Here is a 15,850-nt window from a genome sequence, read left to right on the forward strand (position 1 = left end):
AAAGCTTCCTCCTTTCAGAGACCCTCTGCAGCACAAGACGAGGGCTTTCAGCAGCCTGTTTATTGACCACTGCTTCAGCGATGAGACGGCCGGTCACTGGCATAAAAAAATAGAAAGGTCGTGCAGCTAAAGTGAAAATGGATTTGCATGGTTTGCTTCAAAGCTGCTCTGACTTCAGGGTAGATTCAAAGCAGTAGGCATTAAAGAAAAACAGAATGCTGATATACGTATGATTTGACCTAATAAAAGGTCAATATTTGCACGTTGTCCTGTCTCTACTTTTACTGCTGTTTAATTCTTTATAATTGTGCAGCTGGAACTATCCCCTCAGATATGTATGCTTCTTGTCACACAACACAGACAGAACATGTCGGATTACTGTTAAATGAAATTACTTGATGAGTAAGAATAATCCGTCTAATGGAAAAACTGAAGCCACACAGATGACATGTGTTTTGTCTGAGCTTCCTGTAGATCAGGTGTGTCAAACTCATTTCAGCTCAGGGGTCACATGCAGCCCAATTTCACCGTGACTGGGCACGACCGGTAAAAAAAAGTGCCATAAAAATCTTTACATTTGAATTTTAAAGTTTTTTTGTTTTTTTTGTCGTGGCACATAGTATAAGTGATGAAAATGTCTATATTTTCACAAAACTGAACAGTTACTATGGAAAACTACTACAATTTCAACATAAAGCCAATTTTAATAAAAACTTCTGGTGCAAAATACAGTGAAAAAAAAATATATATATAATTCTCCTATAGCTGTTGCATTATGCATGCTTTTACAAAGTCAATGCTTTGAGGCTAGTTTACCATTTTCCATGGCAGCATCACTGATATTTCAGCTCGGGTCTCAGTGTTATTACTCCTCAGAAATCTTTTTTCAAAAATCTATATTTTTTTATAGACAGACAGACAGACAGACAGACAGACAGATAGATAGATAGATAGATAGATAGATAGATAGATAGATAGATAGATAGATAGATAGATAGATAGATAGATAGATAGATAGATAGATAGATAGCAAGTGTTAGTATATGATGTGCATTTATGTAACCTGGTGGGAATGGCTGAAGCTTTATCATACTGATGGTTCTGCACCATCTAGTGGTAGGATTGTGGTAGTGCGTCCACATGTAAACATTCACTCCCCTCTCAGTAGTTGGAATCTTCAGTGTATTGATAGGCAACACTGAACGTGACAGTTTTAGGAGTGCAGTTTATACCGTTTCAATCAAAACAGAAACTGCCTTCAGCAAGATAATCTGATATTTTATCAATACGTTAGCGATTAATATTAAGTGTAAAACCCAAAACGATCAAACTGAGACTGGAAGGTTAATGCCTTGAATAGACACAGTGAAATAACACAGAACAGGAATCAACTGTTTTTAATTGTTCCACCAGGATTTTATTTTAATTTTTTTTAATTTTAGCAGCATAATGCGGAGACTGAGGTATGTTTATGTTCTCACATTGATTATAAACTGAAACATGACATTTAAAAAAAAACAACAAAAAAAACATTTTTGCAAAAATACACAAAGTCATTTGCATACCAATATGTTTTCCTGATGACGACTGTGCATATAAAAGGTTGTTAAACTTCCCCCCCAAAAAAAGAAAAAAGTAAACACAACAGTTTTGTCTCCATGACTTTAAAGGGACATCACACTGATCTACAATCATTTAAACTCTAACCCGTAACGAAACAGCGAAAAAGCCTAGAAACTGTGAGTCCACCTTAAAGTGTAATAACTTACTTCATGGGGATTCACTTCACATGTATCCCCAAAACAACATTGTGTAAACACATTTATGTGCCAACCATGCACACACACGCATACCCGCGCGCACACACACACACACACTTTACGCGTTAGCATTAGCTTCTCTGAACGGTCCCTTTAAGGCAGACCTCATCGGCGACACACACTGGATGTAAACATTTACAAATCAATCCATCCGTCGCTCCCGCTTTTCCCAGAACAGCTTCAAGAGAAAAACACTGTTGGGTTCAAATGTACAGAGCTGCTCAGATTTACACAGAAGTGACCTTTAAAAATACTTTCTGTGCTCTATTCAACGATTTACTGTAAACCAGGGGTGTCAAGCAGATTCTAGTTGAGTAACACTGTAAGATAGTGCCATAATAACTTTTAATTTTTAACTGTGATATTTTTTCTTGCCGTGTCGCGACTCTTAAAAAATCTGTTCAAATAAATCAGTTTTCTCTGAATATGTTTTTTTTTTACAATTTTCTTGGTGCTTTGGCCGGATCGGACCCACGGGCCTCATGTTTGACACCCCTGCTATAAAACGCTGGGACACCCTTCACACGTCTGCTCTTTTTTCCAAACCCCAGCCGAGCACGTCCTCGATGGTCTCGATGGAGACGATGCCGGAGCGCGAAGGGGACGACATACATTTGTACTTGGGGGTCTTGGACAGCGAGTCCCCGCTGCCTTTACGCTTCTGAACAAATGGTCTGTGATCATAATCCAGAGCCTTGCACTGCGCTCCTGGGGGCCGCCTCCGGCTGCGGGGAGCGCAATGCGTCGGCGCAGGCAGGGAGGAACACTCGGGGGGGTTCAGGGACAGAGGACGACATGGCTTCTTGACGCGCGGCGGGCTCCCGCGGGCCGCCGCCGCCACCGCCTCGGAGGAGGAGGAGGAGAACGCTCGCGGCTGGCTTTTCTCATGAAGGGGCCGATCCCTGATGTATCTGGAGGATTTGTCCTCGCTGCTTCGCCGCGGGTCTGCAGCTTCTTTCCTCGGCTGGGCGCTTCCCGGGTTCCCGGCGAGGTCACAGCGCCGACCGGGAGCCGGCCTCGCGGCGATGGAGGAATAAGGCCGTTTGGTGCCGTGGGAGTTCTGGTGACTTTTGGGTTCTAGTTTTCCCACTGAGGTAGACTCGAGGCAGAGCGAGCCGGCGGATCTGGAGAGTTTCTCTCCGGTCCTGACTGCCGCTCCTACGATCGGAGTTGTGACACGATGCGATCTGAGACCTGACGAGACTTGAGGCATTCTTCTGGAGAGATTTAAAAAATAAATAAATAAATCAACGAATTAACATAAATACTAATCGACATGTTTGTTATCAGTCAGTCCGGACAGGTAAAATAGCGCCATAACAACCTTTAAATTTAAACTTTAAAGTTTTTCTTTGTTGTGGTACAGAGTACACGTGATGAAAAAGTCTAAATTTTCACAGAAACTAAACAATTACTATGAAAAATTATCACAATCTCAACATAAAACCAATTTTAATTAAAACTTCTGTGCAAAATACAGTGAAATCCTTCTTGCGGGCCGGTTTTGGTCCACGGGCCTTTTGTTTGACACCCCTGATCTTGGGGCGAAATCGCCCTCAAACCATTTCCCTTGTGATTATTTGAACAATAATGACAAATTAAATTCTGATGATAACGAATGAAATCTGCAATTCTCTTTAGCTGTTTGAACCCTGTAAGAGGATTATTCATAACTACTAAACAATCATGAGATTAGTTAAAGACATAAAGGCGTGTCGATTTCTGCGGGGAAGAAACCACAAGCGGATTTACAGCTCGAGGACAGAAAGGAGCCGCTCCTGAATGTTGGCTGCAGATCGTCCAGGTTACTTACTGAGGCTCGTACAGAGCAGCGGCACTTACTTCCACATGTGTGTGTTGACGTGCCGCTCCAGCATGGCGCTGAGGGCGAAGCGCAGGCGGTGCAAACGCCGATCAAAGGTGAAGATGCTGCAGCCCAACGTGCGACATCCAAACGTGCAAAGCTACAAAACGGAAAGAAGTTGTTGATTTTTTTTTTTTTTTTAAACACAAAAAGAGGTGAAGGTTTCCTCTCCTGCCAACTGGACCTAAGAAATGTTTACACTTGTGGTGAAGCGCTGGGGAAACAGAACGCTTTAGAGCAGTTTGCTTTTCAGCGGCTGGATGGCAAAACATGACATTTTCTTTTGACATTTCACTGTTTCTTTGCTTCATGTTGAAATTGTAGAAATTTTCTGTTGCTGTTGAGAAAATATAGACATTCCCATCACATATACTGTGTCCCACAATGAGGAGAAAAACATTAAAAGTTTTAATTTAAAGGTTATTATGGCACAATTTTACCAGTCCAGCCTCCTCAAGATGACGTTGCCTGAAAATAATCACAATGTTAACTTTTTTTTATTTTTTTTTTAAATAAAGAGTCCAAAAAGTTATTTTTATGGTAAGATAACATTAAGCATAACACAACATATTTGCATAAGTACATAATAATAAGGACATAACCAAATCCATTAATAAACTTAACCATAACAAAACTTTTTCCCTCATTTAATATTTTATACTTTTAGCAGCTGTGAACGAAGGAATGTCAATCACGCCCACTGGAGTGTAACAACCGTTATAACTGTGAAGTATTGATCTCAATTTCCTATATCATTCCATTTTATTGCAAACATTTGTCCACTGTGTAGACGTCATTGATAATTTCTGATCAATCCACTAATGCTCCACTAATTCCCTCCAGTAAATTATATTGTCAATGAAAAGATGATCTGAAATGTTGCATAAATCTGCTCCACATAAAACTGCAACAAGTGCACATTGTTGTACTCATTTGCACTAAAAAAAAAAGGGGGGATGATTTAAGGGTTTATTTTGATTTCTAGGTCAATATGCAACATTTGATTTTTCTCGGGAGATCAAATGAGTTTCAGTTCAGTCGGCCTGTGGACACAGAGGTGTTCACCTTCATCACAATAAGCCTGAAAAATGATCTTCTGGGAGTGTCTTCACTCACCCCGAGAGGTTTGGGGTGCCAGGCTGTAGCGGGCAGGTCTGCGGCTTCCTCCTCCTCTTCCTCACTGCCCTCGCTGGACAGCAGGCTGTGGTTGAAGGAGAACTGAGGTTTGACTTCCACCTCCACACTGCAGCCTCCTTTTCCCGCTGGAAAGCTTTCTGCTGGATTCTTTGACCTGCAATTTAAATTGAGAGATTGTTTACCTCAAACGCAAACTGCAGCAAATCAAAACGGACGTGTGCAGTCTGAAGTTAATCAGATACCTGAGAATGCTGCTGCCGAAGCTGTAGCTCCCGCCCTGAGTACTTTTCTTCTCCTCTCCATCGTTTTTATGTTTGGATTTGACCAGAAGCTGTTCTGCGTCTCGGCCTGCTGACGCCGCTCTCTGCTCATCAGCATCCTGCGACTTTCCCGACTCGTTCTGCTGCTGCTGGAACGAGTCCGTCTGTTAAGAGGAGAGAACAGAGAGAGAGAGAGAGAGGGAAAAAAAAAGTGAGGTTTTCACAGTGAATGTGAAGGACATACAGCAACGCGGCGAATAAATGTTTTAGTTACATTGCACATCAGCTCCTGGCCGGACACTTTCTTCTTTTCTGGGTCCAGAGCACTGCAGAGTTTGTTCAGCTCACTTTCTCCTTCTGTGAGCATGAAACAATGGAAGAATGAGCCACACATTCACGTTACATCTTCCAACTCGTGTTGAACGACATGTCTGTCAGTGAAGACACACGAGGCACAGAAGTGAAATGACGAGACGCAGGATGAACAGGAGACTCACTGTTGAGGCTTTTGTTCGTTCGGCCGTAGGTTCTCATTCCTCGGAGGGAACAGGGAGGCTCAGTTGACGGCCCGGCTGGCGACTTCTGAACAGACGGCCTTTCTGATAGGGGAGTAGTGGAGGAGGAGGAGGAGGAGGAGGAGGAGGAGGAGGAGGAGGAGGAGGAGGAGGAGGAGTGGCCAGGAGGTGGAGATGCAGAGGGCCGCGGAGGAACCCTGGGGTGAGGTGTGGAGGAGGATGGGTGGAGGACAGGAGGCTTTTCCTCTGTGAACTTCACTGATGATAAACTGAAGAGGAAGATGGAGAGGTAAACTTTAGGTTGTTCTTCCAGCTCAAAGGAAGTCACAAATTTATCAAGATAAAAACTGCAATGGGATCCAAATTAATGGAGATTTTTTTTTTTTTTTTAAAGGGAATCAATGGTCCACTGTATCAGCTACATGACGGAATAATTTAAACAAAAACAGTGGTAAAATTCTTAAAATTCTTGTTTTAAATAATAATTTTAGATAATACTCAGAAATGATTTGCCTTATCCATCCATGATTTTAAACAGGCTCAGTTAGTATAAACTTTAAACTTCCCCCTGCTGGCCTCCTTCATGATGACATCCCACCCACAGCTTCAGCTACTGTTTGAACTTTGCCACAATTTCTATGACATACACCTGTAAAGTTTGAAGCATCATTTACATTCTGCTCATACATAAACAGTTTGTAACGGTACCTGACGGTCTCCTTGTGGTCCTTCGAAGGTCTGCTCCGGTGGCCGGGCAGCGCCGCTGCGGACACACCGCCGCCGTCTTTCTGCCGCCTCGTACCAGAAGAAGCACTTGAGGAGGGCAAAGGTCGCTGCTGAGCAGCCTGAGCGGGCGACTGGCCACACATCCACATGACGGGGCCGTGCCACTTCTCGCAGTGTTTCTCGAAGGCTTGAGGCTTCACCACCAGCCCGCAGTGGCTGCACACCACCAGGAAGAACTCATCATGCGCAGGACAACGGCCAAATGTATGCATATCTGCAGGAGAGGGTGCAAACCGGGACGTCATCGCTGAGGCTTCGACTTGAGAGAATATTCATAACGATGGTGTCAGTGTTCACCTTCTTTCCTGAGGGTCATTGTTTCAGGCCCGCCCGTCCCATTTTTGCTGTCCTCGGCATTAGAGCCAGCTGCAGAGCAACAACAGTCAGCATTGTGTAGATATCTGTTCATTTGATAACCGACTGTTATTGTCATGAACACTGTGAACGCAAGTTCAAGTTGGAGCAGGGAGACATCGAACACATGCAGTGTTTTGGACTCCTCCCAATGTCTCTGTGCGTTTGAAATATCTCACATATCTTTGTGTGTGTCCTGTCGAGTGTGTGTGTGCACACATTTAAGTGACTTGGATCAGGGAGACATGTGAACATATGCAGTATTTTAGATGTTTCCCTTGTAAATCATCTTTATAAATAAATAAATCTATATCCAATTATACACACACAAACTGAATAGCTGACGGGAGTCACACACTACCCCACTAATAAAACACTATTCATGCTGCTCTGATTACTCCTGTTGTCTCATTGTACAGGAACACTTGCTTACATAATTTTGCACAACCTTGTGTTTACATATTGTACATAGCATCCTTTTTCTTATCGGTTTTATTGCACTGCATGCATAATAATTTTGCATGTCCTTTTATTTGTTACTTTAATATCGGCATTCTCTGTGGACAGCAGAGAAAGAATTTCATTGTGCAGGCGAACATGTTTCTGATGCACAGATGACAAACTCTTTCCTCTGTGTGTTTATAGTGTCGTCATCATTAAATAATATAAATAGTGGACCACCAAAGCAGTGTCTGTGATCATGTTTTCCCCATCAGATGTGCAGACTTGAGATGTTTCTCTTCTATTTAAAGTGTTTGACTGGATGAACGCTGTTTAAAAATAGTATTTTTTGTTTGGGGTTTATTTATGTCTGCTGCCTGTTAACGAGTTCAACAAATCTTCAAGTAACTAAATAATCAAGTAACTGTTGTTGACAAGCTAACGATATCAATAAAAGAGTCAATAGGTTAGCACTGAATCTACCTCTCGGGATTTGGTTACATTGCATATTGATCAAAAACGATGGTTTTATTCAGTGTTTACTGTTTAACGTTGGAGGTACCTGCACAAGGATGCGGCAAGTGTTTCGAATTAACTGGTTTCCACGTTACCTGGTGGCCGACTTCCTCTAGCGTCCCTTGTTGCTGCTAGTGACCACAGATGTTTTAAACCCCGACAGATAATTGGTAGCTGTCCAGGCGAACGCAGTTTAAAAGCATTTACAATAACTTTTCGGTCATCTTGTGAGTCTCTATACTGTCGGGTTGTTAACATTTGTTGTTACTAGCAGTACCAAGGGACGCTAAAGGAAGTCGGTCGCCAGTTAACACGGAAACCACTTCTTCCGAAACACGGGTCTTTTGTTTGGGTTGAGCTTTCTGAGTCTTCAAGACGCAAAATAAATCACAGGACACTCGAACGAAGACAAGGTGAATATCAGCAGTGAGACAGGGGAGTACGACTCACCGTCAGACGATAATATATTCACCCTGTCTACCCAACAACTCCAGTTTAATCCGACAAAGTCGTCGAGATTAAGATTTCGCCGATCCAAGGCGGCCATTGCTGCTCTTGCGCGCGCGTTCACGAGGCGCGCGTCATGGTGCTCGGGGGCGAGCAGGAACATTGTGTTACATAAATATAAAGCAAATAGGTAAACAAATAACAAATGCAAAAAAAATAATATAGGAAGTGTATAAAAAGCAACTATGGAAACAAAAAAAAATACAATAAGTATTGACATATATATTTACAATCGACATCTATCTACCTATCTATCTTGCCGAGTGCAGTCATAGATAAATGTAAGTGTTAAAAATGTGTTTTCATGATCTATGTTTGATTATGAGATGTAAAATTGTGATTATTGGAGTAATAATCAGAGAAGTTATGAAATAGTGTTTTTGTTGTAAATTGGGGAAGTGTTACTGGAAAAGGTTGTGAAATGTACTAAAGGTAAAGAAAAATCTTTGCAATGACGGGCACGGAAAGCATAACTTTCCCAGCAGTGATGAAAAAATCACGTGACACATTTGCTAAATCCTGAGGTCACAGGTAGAAACATGAAACCAATCATAAGGGTTGTTGAGGAGTGGTGCACCAATCATGTGTAGTTAACTGTGTATGTTGCAAAGCATGTAGATTAGGGATATAAAAAGAGGGGTTTAAACTGCTTTTATCTGGTATTTTGAAGCGAGGGGAGTCACCGGTACCCAGGAGGACCAGAGGACTGCACCGGACAGATTTTTACAGCCAGAAAATATTCAACTTGAAGCTAAAAAAAAAAAAATCTTCTCTGCAAAATACAAGAAGCTCAACGAAGAATTGCAACTCTAAGCCAGCAGCGGAGACCTCCAGTGCAGCCACTGATCGACCCAATCTCTGAATTTACAAAAGGTTAATTTTATTTTCCTCTCTGATTATTCTATGAATGATACAATTTGTCACTGGATTTTAGAATTGCAGAATACGGACCGGACACGTCTGCCCTCCAGCCTCTCTGAGCAGGATGGGAAAGCCAGGTTAAGATAAAAACGGCAAGTATTCAGAGTGAATCTTCTCGACCGTCAGCTTGAACAGACACCTTGACGATTGTCCTCTGTCTGTTGAGCCACAGAGGGGCCTCGGTGTACGGAGCCTTTAAACAGAGAGCTGGGTTTGACTTACCATCATCCACATGATGAAAACAAGATGCAACTGATATATTTCTCTTTGAAATAAATGCCATCATGCAGTTATTTTGAATAATCACAATTGAGACTGACTAATTAAAAATTATTAAAAATGATCTTACTCCTACTAGAACAGTGAAACCAATACCTCAAGGTCCTTATAATGTGCACTTAGCCACTTTGAGTTGGAAAGCACTCCGTTCTGAGATAAGCCCTCAATAAACAAGGGTTGTTCGATTATTTGTGCTCCCGTGTCGTTTTTTTTATTTCAGTTCATACAGCCGAGTCTACCGATTTGTGTCAACATCCTGGTTCCCTGTCAAGAGCAAAGTAAAGTAAACGATTAGCAAGAAGACCAGTCATGCACAATGTCAGTTAGGGTTCACCACACTGCTCCAGTTATTTGGTTTGACTGAATGTTGGTGGCTTCCTGTGTGTGTGTGTGAGAGAGAGAGAGAGACACTTGTATCAGTTCCTGTTAGCCGAATTGGGGAACATCGTGTAGAGTACGTGAGCTACCAGCGAAAGAAACAGGCAACACCTCCAGTTCTTTTTTTTATTGATGCACAGCATTTCAGGTCCACATAATATTTTTTTTTTTGGGGGGGGGGGGGGATTGTAACAAGATCTTAAGTTGTGTCTGTGATTTTGGTAACAGCAGAATAGAAAAGGTTGTAACAATGGCAGAAGTAAAGAAAACAGCTTGCATTCCCTTATAACAAATAAAAGGACGTAGAGCAAGAGCAACACAAAATGGCATGTAAGTGATTAAGGTTTTTTTTTGTTTTTTTTTGAAAACTTCATAGATCAATTGTTTTAGAAAAATGTAACATAACCGCCACCTATATGACGTTATATTATAGATGGCACAGTGGGCTTGAAATACTGTTGGGCCTTAACAGGAATATCACAACTTAACTATCACAAAGACGAACCAAAAAAATTAGATTAAAGAAAACACCTGAAAACTTGACCTCAGTAATAGTTAGTTTAAATTCTTTTAAGCTCTGAATGGTCAGAAGCAACAAGCTCAAATTATACTCAGCCATTAGTCAAACATAATGAATTGATGAAATTTGATGAAAAACAAAAAAAATTCAAATAAAATTTCCCTTACCCGCTATAAATAATCTCACATTGGCGTCTGAATTATTCTCTCAAATGATCTATGATAGAAAATGAACAAGGTCATAGAATCCCATATTGGTGCCCATTGTATTATTAAACTGAACTTAGATTCGGCCTCTACTTGTCTGAACAACAAATGCACTGCTTGGTTTAATAACTGGCTACATTTTTGTTTTAACACTTATCAACCCTGAGTCTTAAAAGGAAATTCAATGGTGAGTATATCATGCAGAAACACCACACAGCTGCGATTTGAAATAAGGGACTTTTCATTTTGGGTATAAATATGTTAAAACATGAAAACTGAGCACCTGCTAAAGCAACGCTTTTTTTTTTTTTTTTTTATCCTACATGTTAATTTTTCAGCCAACTTAAGTATTAGTGCCTTTGGAAACATGTTTGAAATTAAACCAGTCGAACTAATATCAGCTGCAAAAAAAACAAAAAACAACACTAAGCAGGCAGTTTCACAGGTACATTACACCTCGAGCAAGATTCTGCTTGTCAGCCAAACTACTCATTCATTAACACTATTCGTTAGACGTTCAGAAATGAGGAAGCTGGGCGCTTACGAGGGCCTCGCGCCGCCCTCCACGTCTGCCGGCTGGTTGGCTGATCTATGGAACGGCGTTTCCTTGTAAATGAACCAGCAGTTGCCGCCCCACACGATGAGGTTAAGAAATCCGAATATCTGCCAGAGGATAAAACGTCAATCAAACCGGTGCCGTGCGTGAACGCGCGAGTGACGCTTTTGCACGGAAACTCACCACGGAGGCGTTCAGTCGGCCCAGGTGCGGCATCGCTCCCGCCGTGCAGACTTCGGCTTGCTTGCAGACGTCCACAAGTTTGACGATGGTCGTAGGACTGGTGGCCCACCTGATGTCAGACAAGCCTTTGGCCCAAGCGGAGGATGACACCAACCACAAGAAAGTGAAAGCTCCGGTCACCATCAGATCCTAACAGAGCGGGAAAGGAGGATATTTAATGAAGGCGAACGTGGAAACAGATTTTGTGCTCATGGACATGAAAACGGCTCCCAATGTGGAACACTCCGGCTCAGTCGCCGTGGAAAAGGCAACTTTCTGGAGAAGCTCGGGCTCTGCGAAGGCGGCAGAAATGCTGCAACTGGACACGAACCGCAGTAAAAATTCTTCTGCACACGTGTGAGCAGATGGACAATAACAATGGCGGCCTACAGAATGTCATGACTTCCACTCATTATATAGTCGACAGTCACCGTAATAACAATCCAACTTGGTCTCTACCATTGATAATGTTTATAGTGTTTTAGCATGCGTGTGTGTGGTTTCATTACAAAATCCACCAACAGCACCGACTAGTGGCCCAACATGAAAACTACACTGTTGTCAGCATTTCTGCCTATTCCGTGAATCAAATTACTCAAAAACTATGAACACATGTGTACAACAGATCACTTATCTGCTTGACATTCTGAATAGCTGAACGAGGACCTTGTTCCATGAAATAACTCAAAAAAAATAATAATAATAATTACAAAAAGGAACGTACCACGAAAGGGCCACGACTCGTTTGTTGGTACAAGTGCTGGTATCCCAAATAGATGACGAGAGTGGCAGTGCAGTAGAGGAAGGCAAACACTCCGATACAGACGTAAAACTGCGCGGAGGACGCATGGTCACCGGTCAGGAAGTATTCATTGGTGAGGGTGGAGTTGTCTTTACAGTCAGGGACGTGATAGGGATGCTGCGTCAAGCTGCATGTACATACACACACACACACACACACACACACACACAGTTTTTTCTGTCCATTAGCTCCTTTCTACCTGCAAAAAGCTTCACATCCTCATTGCATTTGGTCGCACACACCTGAACGGGTAGTTAAACTTGGCAGTGATCTCCTGATTGGGCTTTCCGGGACAGTGGACATTGATGCTGCTGGAGCCGCTGTAACCGCCGGTGGTGGCAAATGCAAATATGGAGAAAAACTGAAGGAACAGACACAAGACAAGGGCAAATGAGTTTGTCCAGGACCATGTCCACCTACAAACTCACAGCAGAGCCTGGAGATGATGTTAGAACAAAGTCAAGAGCATCTACACTGTCGGTGTTGGAATAAGAGCATCTTTTCTTTTTTTTTTTTTTAAAAGTGACAGAACTAAACTGTGCAACCACATCAGAAAACCTCCCACGTCTCCAGGAGTGAGTTGCATAGCTCTGTGGGGCGTGCAGTGGGTCACAAGACAAGCAACATAATCAATTTGTAACGTATTTTTGCCATTTGGTTCGGGCAGGCAGATACTCCGCCACAGGCCATATGGTATGAAAAAAAACAAACTAAAACATATGGATCAAACTTACCCATTCTAGCAGACGGATAAACGCCAACGGCTCCTTCAGGGGACCAAAGTCGAGGCTGAATCCTGAAGTGAGCACTTTCTAATGCACGAAACAACGACATAGGATGAGCAGGGAGTTGTTGAAACTGCTGAGGAGGTATATAATAAAAAGGTGTGTTCGCGTAAAAAAAAAAAAAGAAAGTGGCCGTTCATGACGCACAGTTCCCCCGGGGTCAGCGTGTCCCTGCGCGCGCCTTACCTGAGCGACGGACTCCATCGATCCTACCGGGCCAAATTCACCGTCTCACGCCGATAATAGAGCTCTTTTCCCCGTGTCTTTAGCTGCTCTTACGAGGCTCCTTGGGTCTTGTCAAACTTTTTCACCAACTTCAGCGAATCGGAGCTGGAAACACGTGATCACCGTCTTCCGGAGTCGGCAGGGGGCGCTGTGGCGCAGCGGGTCCGTTTGTACTGCCCACAGTCTGGAGGGCTCAGGCCTGCAGAAACACACACTTTATGACCAATCGATTAGATTTTGTGACGCTAACGGCAAATCTTTCCTGAATAAATGCCCCCAAAACTGCAAAAAAAAAAGAAGTTCCAATCAATCTCCTGTAATCTCATCATACTGAATTTTCTGGTAAAATAGCATTAATACATTTCCTTAGAAAGCCTTGCAGCCTTTTCTTTTATATTTCACTATCAAAAACTGTATAACTTGAATGCTTGATGTTGCATGAAATTGATTAAAAAAAGAGCAAGAAATGCACTAATAAATACATTCTTCAATGTCCTAATATTCAATTGAAGTCCATTCAATTTAATCTATTATAACACAGTAAAACACATTTTAATATACAACACAAACACAACGTTTCAATGCAGTTTTACAGAGAAAAACCAAATGATTCCACATGAGCAAGCAGAGGAGACAGTGTAGACAGCGGAGACAGTGGAAAGGAACAGGAAGAAACCTGCTGAACCAGGGGTGGAAACTTTCTGCAGAACCAGACTCAAAAGTGGAGACTTTCTGTTGTTTCGGTTGGAGTCAGGTGATGGAGAGAGAAAAAAAAAGGATAAAGCAGAGACAGGAAGCAACTGGCAAATGAAAAAAAAAGAAAAAAGTGTTGTTCCAAGGGGGAGAATTGCATCGAGATGCAATGATACGCTGATTGGAAAAGAGGTTGACATTTACTTATAATGAACAAAGACAAGGAAGTCAGTTTCAAAACTCATCTATCACATACATACATCCAGGTTCTTTACTGTGCAGGGTCACAGGGCGCTGGAGCTAACTATGGACAAGGAGGACAAAAGTCACCCTGGACAGTTCTGAGCGTTTACCACAGCGCCACCGTGTGGCCTTTCTTTGTACTTTATGTTGTATCAATTCACAAAGTGCATGTATAAACCAATGAATAGTTTTAATGCCACGGTGTAGAGTCAAACTATATATTGAATGTTGGAACCGACAGAGTGTGATACCAATGCACAGAGACAAAAAGGTGCAGTCTCAACATTTTATTCTGTTAATCCGGGAGAGTTCAGAGAGTCATCTCCTCAAGGTGGCCTTTGTGGCGAGAACATCCTGAAAATATTATTATTATTATACCAGAGTAGATAATGTCAGTCAGGATAAAAACAACACAATCAAAAGAAAAATTCACCTCCCTGAACCCACTGAGCGTGTTGTCATAACGCCAAGGTGATGAATTCAAGCTATGGACTGAAAACTGTGACTGAGCTCCATTGCATTTAAAAAATTTCAGTGACAGCAAAGTCACAGTGATTATGTTTCACTAGAGGTCGCCTTTCCTGTAGGCGCTCAGAGAGCTCTGTTGACCTCATATGCAAAGCCAGCTATGTGCCCCATGATTCCCATTAATGTGGACTGAACAGACTCACACACAGGCCGTCTATGTAATAATGAAACGCTTGTTCTGGTGAGTAGACAAACTCAGGTACATTTGTTTCGTCCTCTTAATCTGGTTAATTTTCCTGAGCACATTTTGCAGTCAGACAAGAACATTTAGGTCCTTTCAGGAAAGCACAGTTCTCCTTTCAGCCGAGCCCATCTCGAAGGAATAACAGTGGCTTTGTTCTCCACCTTTTATTAGTTGACTAGGCTGCTGCTGGGAGGGGCTTCTGCACCATTGTACAGTCCCTTTGTAGGAATGCAGCTCTTCAGATCAGGCCGTGTGAGTTTCTGAGTGAATCTGGAGGGACAGAGAAGCAGAAAAGCAAGACACGCAAATGCACCAGAGCTCATTTTAAATATTCCCAAGGTGAAGACTGTCATTGAAAAGAAAAATTTTACTTGATTTTCAACTCTTGTGGTATTTACATGAAAAATCACCTTAAAACCCACTGAACGGGTTGCGTGAGTAACTAAACACACAAAGATAAAGAGATACTCAGCATAACTACCTGATCTACTCCTCCCATGTTTTAACAACAAACAAAAAAATGGTTAAAAAGGTTCATGCTTCGCACAAGATACTCTTTACATCAATTTGTTTTCTGATATGCAATTTGCATATTTCCAAAGCGCCAGTGACTGACACTGATAGAAATATTTTTTTGCAACCCATGACTTGTGACATGACTAGTCATGGGTTGTCAGGCATGAGTAATGAGCCGCTGTGGCATCACACGTACAAATGTAATTAAATAATAACCTGAGCAATGAACAGAACTGATCAGAATTATTTGTGGATAAGGCCAAGTAACCAAAAAGCATTTAATCTAATTCATTTAAATGAGATCATGCGACGTGACGGGTTATTTCTGCGTGTTGACCTTGTTTTTCTCTGCAGATCAAGCCTGGAAAATCTCAAAATTGGGTCTTAGAATTAAGCCTGAAGTGGAGAAACCTCAAATAAGTACTACAATCAAGCAGCTCCTCTGGGTTTGTTCTCTGTGTATGTCATTAAAAAGGAACATCCACATGCAACTTTGTCATTTGGTTGATGATTGCAGATGAAAAATATCTGTCCTGAACTTCATTTCATGCTATTTGTTGAAATGTGTTTACACTTTAGAATTAAATCAAAC

General features: G+C 42.1%; 2 protein-coding genes across 2 annotated transcripts; both read right to left on the reverse strand.

Moving 5' to 3' along the window:
- Positions 1 to 1,381: 1,381 nt before the first annotated feature.
- On the reverse strand, positions 1,382 to 8,258 carry atxn7l2b (ataxin 7-like 2b). Its single transcript, XM_080470171.1, has 9 exons — positions 8,144 to 8,258; positions 6,680 to 6,748; positions 6,305 to 6,596; positions 5,579 to 5,865; positions 5,356 to 5,438; positions 5,064 to 5,245; positions 4,801 to 4,975; positions 3,663 to 3,784; positions 1,382 to 3,037 (listed from the first exon to the last, which is right to left on the reverse strand). The coding sequence occupies exons 1-9, from the start codon at positions 8,238 to 8,240 to the stop codon at positions 2,341 to 2,343; spliced, it is 2,004 nt and encodes a 667-aa protein (XP_080326297.1). The 5' UTR covers positions 8,241 to 8,258; the 3' UTR covers positions 1,382 to 2,340.
- A 1,633-nt stretch (positions 8,259 to 9,891) lies between these two features.
- Positions 9,892 to 13,293, reverse strand: sypl2b (synaptophysin-like 2b). Its single transcript, XM_080469355.1, has 6 exons — positions 13,056 to 13,293; positions 12,819 to 12,896; positions 12,327 to 12,445; positions 12,007 to 12,211; positions 11,244 to 11,432; positions 9,892 to 11,167 (listed from the first exon to the last, which is right to left on the reverse strand). The coding sequence occupies exons 1-6, from the start codon at positions 13,071 to 13,073 to the stop codon at positions 11,045 to 11,047; spliced, it is 732 nt and encodes a 243-aa protein (XP_080325481.1). The 5' UTR covers positions 13,074 to 13,293; the 3' UTR covers positions 9,892 to 11,044.
- Positions 13,294 to 15,850: the final 2,557 nt, after the last annotated feature.

The sequence above is a fragment of the Lipophrys pholis genome (genome assembly GCF_963383615.2).
Source record: "Lipophrys pholis genome assembly, chromosome: 8".
Taxonomy (NCBI): Eukaryota; Metazoa; Chordata; class Actinopteri; order Blenniiformes; family Blenniidae; genus Lipophrys; species Lipophrys pholis.

What these genes read in the sequence shown, in the direction of transcription:
- sypl2b (XM_080469355.1), bottom strand. An exon ending in TTATCCGTCTGCTAGAATGG is followed by an intron (nt 12,446 to 12,818) that starts GTAAGTTTGATC and finishes CTGTTCCTTCAG; the next exon opens with TTTTTCTCCATATTTGCATT. An exon ending in GCCGACTGAACGCCTCCGTG is followed by an intron (nt 11,168 to 11,243) that starts GTGAGTTTCCGT and finishes ATCCTCTGGCAG; the next exon opens with ATATTCGGATTTCTTAACCT.
- atxn7l2b (XM_080470171.1), bottom strand. Translation starts at nt 8,240, where the DNA reads ATGGCCGCCTTGGATCGGCGAAATCTTAATCTCGACGACTTTGTCGGA. An exon ending in GACCACAAGGAGACCGTCAG is followed by an intron (nt 5,866 to 6,304) that starts GTACCGTTACAA and finishes CTTCCTCTTCAG; the next exon opens with TTTATCATCAGTGAAGTTCA. An exon ending in AACGAACAAAAGCCTCAACA is followed by an intron (nt 5,439 to 5,578) that starts GTGAGTCTCCTG and finishes TCATGCTCACAG; the next exon opens with AAGGAGAAAGTGAGCTGAAC.